At 40.1% G+C, this 5000-nt stretch overlaps 2 protein-coding genes across 2 annotated transcripts in view; both read left to right on the top strand.

The window, feature by feature from the left end:
- Nucleotides 1-2748, top strand: part of LOC137982951 (chordin-like protein 1) — a 34806-nt gene extending 32058 nt beyond the window's left edge. Inside the window, exons 16-19 of the mRNA XM_068830118.1 lie at nt 16-125; nt 762-858; nt 1503-1781; nt 2143-2748. Coding sequence (XP_068686219.1) covers nt 16-125; nt 762-858; nt 1503-1781; nt 2143-2324 — 668 coding nt within the window. The 3' untranslated portion in view covers nt 2325-2748. The remainder of the gene's footprint in view (nt 1-15; nt 126-761; nt 859-1502; nt 1782-2142) is intronic.
- A 1919-nt stretch (nt 2749-4667) lies between these two features.
- The window catches only part of LOC137981920 (uncharacterized), a 1721-nt gene continuing 1388 nt past the window's right edge, over nt 4668-5000 (top strand). Inside the window, exon 1 of the mRNA XM_068828950.1 lies at nt 4668-5000. This exon is cut by the window's right edge and continues 3 nt beyond it. Within this exon, the coding sequence (XP_068685051.1) occupies nt 4668-5000 (333 nt within the window).

The raw sequence follows: 5000 nt of genomic DNA, 5'->3' as shown, positions 1-5000 counted from the left end.
TTTGTTTGTTTTCAGATGAGTCAGGTGAATGTGAAAGGGGAGGTTCCAAGATCCCTCACAACACTACTTTTAATCCAACCATTGGACCTTTTGGGGCAAGCGTCTGCGTCACCTGCTTCTGTAATGTAAGTTGACTGGTATAGTGTGTTCACATGACGTCACAGCACTCATGTTGGAGGAGTGAAACATTCTTCTGGGAGTTGATCTCTGTTTAGGGCTGCTGGTCGCATGATCGGAAACACTCTAATGTCCATTTTTGAATATCTAAAAAATTAGGCTCATTAACATCGTAACAACACCTCATCTCGGCCAAGGTGGTAATGTTCTTTGCTGGTTATCAGTATCCATCCAGCCATCCCCATACCCCACAACTTCCCTCAATCATTGAAAATCTCGTACCTTTCTTTGGAACGACGTAACTTAGGGTTTTAGTTAAGGAGAAGATACTTATTCATTCCATGTATAGATAAGTTTTGTGACTTGTGCGTCAGTTAAGATCTCCTTATTCGCTCACAATATCTCAATGTTTGGTCAAGCTTGCGTTCATGGTGTTACAATCGAAAATTTTTGATCAGAAACTTTTTCTTTTTAGCCTGTGAGTAAATCGTTTTCAGGTGACGTTCTTAGACCAATCTTGATTTATACATGAAATTTCTCAGAAATTTGTGAAACCAACGAAACTTAACTTTAAATTATTCTCATCATTAAGAGCTTGCAACACCTCTTCTTGTTGATTCGTATCCTTACCCTTTCTTTGTTAGAGATCGGTAATACACTGTACGGCCGAGCAATGTCCAACAAATTTCTCTTGTGAAAAGCCGGTCAACGTTCCGGGCAAATGCTGCAAGGTTTGTGAAGGTAAGGGAACTTAAGCGTACTGCGAAAAATTGAAATGCATCTTTACTCTACCACATTTGAAAAGGAAATCGATTATTTAAATCACGAGGACCATATTAAACATTCACGGCTATATTACACTATATATATTATGAATTCACTACCAGAAAGTAACAGTTTGATAACAGAGTCCTCGACGCCTTTCATGGCTTTAGAAAATTTGGACGAAAAATGTTCAAAAGAGATTCGGAGACAATCGACGCTTTCTAAAGTTAATGCTTACAACACTGACGAATCCTCGGCAAATGACATCGGCATTAAGGCTGGAGAAAATTAAAAAGAAAAGTACATGTACTTACTTTACCCAGAAAAGCCTGCAGTGGTTTTGATCATCACATTTTATGAAATGACCAAATTTGAGGCTATGTGGAGGAAGGGAGCTTTCAAGTTTTGCTCTGAACATTCACAACATTTTATATGAAATCTGTTCCTGAAAAGTTGGCAAACACTTTTCAAGCCAAACGATTTGGAACTGAATGATCAAAATAACGTGGAGTTATATTTTTAGTTGACATTCTCGTAGTCTCCGTTGTCGTCCTCGCCTCAACTTTGAGAGACTTGATTGATGCTATGCACTGTCTGATATGGTTTACTTTTAATTTCAGAGGGCGACTTCAAAGGACCAGCTAACGGAAAGAGACCATGTACTGCTGGAAAGTACTGGCTGGTCTATGAGTACATGTGGAATGGAAATACATCACGAAATAGAAACTTCTTTCGTGTTCAATTCGCATTAATGAGCAGTGAGAGTGGCATTGTTGAGATACACACCATTTCTGCAAACGCAACTGTGAAAACTGTAAAGATTGTGAACACCACAAGGAACGACTTTAAGAAGATGGAAGAAGATAACCATTATCGATCCACTGGAAAAATACGCGATGGCAAGTGTCTTTTACTCAAACAAACTGAATGAATTTAACGTTATTCCAAGGGTCTCTTGTTCAACGAAACTCGGGAGGAGGCTGGGGGCATGGATCTGAGGGAGGGGAGACTAGCTTAATTGGGAAGAGTACGGCCATGCCATTCCAGCACATAAATTTCCGATAGCACGCTTAAGTTTGTTCTTTCAAGGTCTTTTTTCGAATAAACGAGCGTGTATGCACACTTACATCAATTTAGGTCAATACTTTTCCTTCCAGTATTCGTGGACAATCAGAAGTTTCTTACTGAGTTACCTCATTTAATCACATTGAGATTTTATTACTAGGCTGATTCCAAACCTTATCCTTTTTTTTATTTTAGTTCAAAGAAACAAAATGAGGAACAATGAAAAGCGCCCATGTGGTACCCAAGGCTGCATTCATACGGTAAAGAAAATAATGGAGAGGTTTTGGAATCGTGTGGGTCAATGCAACGTCGGTATTCCAGGCTTTGGACCAGATTCACTATTGATGCCTGAAAAAGAAACCCCTAGTGATGAATAAATAACACAGACCATATAACACCATAAAAGGACGACTATTTAAAGTAGATTATTGACATTAACTGGCCTATACACAAATACTATTGACGTGAGTTGAACGCTTGATATACACCTGTAGGGAATCGTAGACCAGTGGGTTGATTCAACAGCTAATGGTGTCGTGCCAGTTTGTACTCATTGAAGGCAGACACCGACAGAGGAGTAGACTATTCTGATTACAGATGACTGGAAGTGTTTCTGTAAGGCCGCTTTATCTTCGCAATTGAGGGTTAGGTCTGGTCGTAGGTGAAAATTTAATCAATTACACATCCAGTCGGCAAAGGTAGAAAATTTTATAGCAATTATAATAGTTGGTTACAGTGGTTCATTAGGTACAATGATAATCAAATGTATTGGGTATTAAACGCATCCTCTTTCCTTTTTCCTGAAGATAAATGTGTTTTGCTTTCGTGACAGCCAAAATACCTTCAAGGAAACCGTCCCAGGACGAGGCCATTTCACGTTTGACTGACAAGCTTGCATGTATTTTTTAGTCGTTTTCTATCTTTGCATCGATACAAAAGAGAGGAATTTCCGTATAGCTCATGTATAGCTCAGCGTACGTTTTACAATTGTGAAGCCGCTAAAATGAATTTTTGACTTTTGTCAAGAGTTCGAACTTAACCTGCTAATCAATTTCCAGCTCTAAAAAGTGGTTACAAATATTGGGCTTTCCTGTTTCTATGATAACTTGTCGTGTCACAATATCAAACGCGAATTGCTAAGTAGTCATTGTTATTTTATATTGTATGGTACAAGAACATAGCTGAAACAATGTTAATTAATCCGGCACGAATCCACCTTTATCGCTAACAACACGCGACTTACATTCACTCAACTATCTCCAACTCTTTTTCCAAATTATCTCAGCCTTGAAGGTTGATAAGAAAAGAACCTGAAAGTTGCACACGATCTCAGTTTTGCATGTCGCGGAAAGCCTCGAGTTGCAGTTTGTCATTCCCTACACAACACCAAGGTGAATAGGACTTTTGTATCTGTAGAATATCATAACAATAGGACCAACGATTTGTCCAACTTAGTGTTTTCTGAATGGAAGTCATAGACCTAATCAACGGAGACAAAAACACAGAGTTCAGTGGTATTTGGTCCGTCAATGAACGTAGTCTGATGATCCCTTCAGTCTGTATAGAAGTCGGTCAAATGCGGTAGCGAGAAGAGGGTATAGCACGTATCTGCACAAACGTCACAAGAAGGCATACGTTTACGGCTTTGTTATGTTCGAACTTCCAAGTAACTTCTCTAGATGATAACAGGAACAATAACGTGAACTAAATCTCGAATAAACTCCTGACTACGAATTTTTTATTTGGAGCGCCAAGCACATGTTATGACACCCAATAATAATAATAATAATAATAATAATAATAATAATAAGAAGAAGAAGAAGAAGAAGAAGAAGAAGAAGAAGAATGTGCACATGTTATGACACCCAATAATCTCGGTAATCTCGGTAGAAGACTGTGTCATTCAGGCAGGAATATTGCTTGAGACATATGTCCAATCCAGTAAGGAGAAGATTTTGAAAGCCGTCTGGAGGAAAGGAGTTGTAAACCAAGAAACGGCTGCCGGTTTTAAAGAGAGGAGGAGAACGGAAAATACCCAAGGTTGGAAAGAGATGCCATTACATGGGCAATTTGCGAGACAGAGCGAAGATCAAAGAAACGATGAAACATGGGCTTGGTTAAAAGAAGGAAAGCTTAAAAGAAACGGAGTCTCTTATTATTGCAGCACAAGATCAAGCAATAAGAACAAATTAAGTAAAAGCAACGATCGACAAGTTACAGGATGATCCCAAATGTAGAATGTGTAAACTAAACAATGAGACCATCAGCCACATTGTAAGTGGGTGCCCGAAACTGGCGCAGAAGGAATACAAAGAGAGGCATGACTGGGACCTGTCAGAAAAATATGGGTTTGAGCGAAGTGAGAGGTGGTATGACCATGTCCCGGACAGTGTACTTGAAAATGAGGATTACAAGATGCTGTAAGACTTTAGTGTACGGACAGACCATGAGATCGAGGCTAGGAGATCGGATTTATTAAGAACTGCCAATCATAGACGTGGCAATCCCGGAAGATGGAAGGGTGAGAGCAAAAGAAGATGAGAAAGTAGAAAAATATCAAGACCTTGCGAGAGAAGTTCGAAAGATGTGGGGAGTAAGAACAAAGGTGGACCCATAGTGGTAGGACACTCCTGTTTGTCAAAGATACGTGCTCAGGAAATGATGCTAGTAACAACAGGCCGATTTCGTGTTTGCCACTAATGTGGAAGTTACTTACTGGGATGATATCAGAGGATGTGTACTGGTTCTTGGATGAGATGGACCTTCTCCCGGAGGAGCAAAAGGGCGCACGGAAAGGGTCGAGAGGAACTCACGGCCTTGTGTTTATTGACAAAATGATCCTGCAGAGTGCTAGAAATGGGAAGATGAACCTGTTCATGGCCTGGATTGACTACCGAAAAGCTTATGACATGCTGCCACACTCATGGATTAAGGAGTGTCTAGATTGGTTTGGGGTCGCATCAAACGTGAAGAACCTGCTCTTCAAGAGCATGGAGCAGTGGAGGACGGAGCTGCACGCCATGTCAACACCCATCGGGAAGTCAAGATCAATT

This window comes from Montipora foliosa, chromosome 13 (genome assembly GCF_036669935.1).
Source record: "Montipora foliosa isolate CH-2021 chromosome 13, ASM3666993v2, whole genome shotgun sequence".
Lineage (NCBI taxonomy): Eukaryota > Metazoa > Cnidaria > Anthozoa > Scleractinia > Acroporidae > Montipora > Montipora foliosa.
The sequence above is the reverse complement of the archived record's forward strand: the minus strand, read 5'-3'. Positions and strand labels throughout refer to the sequence as shown.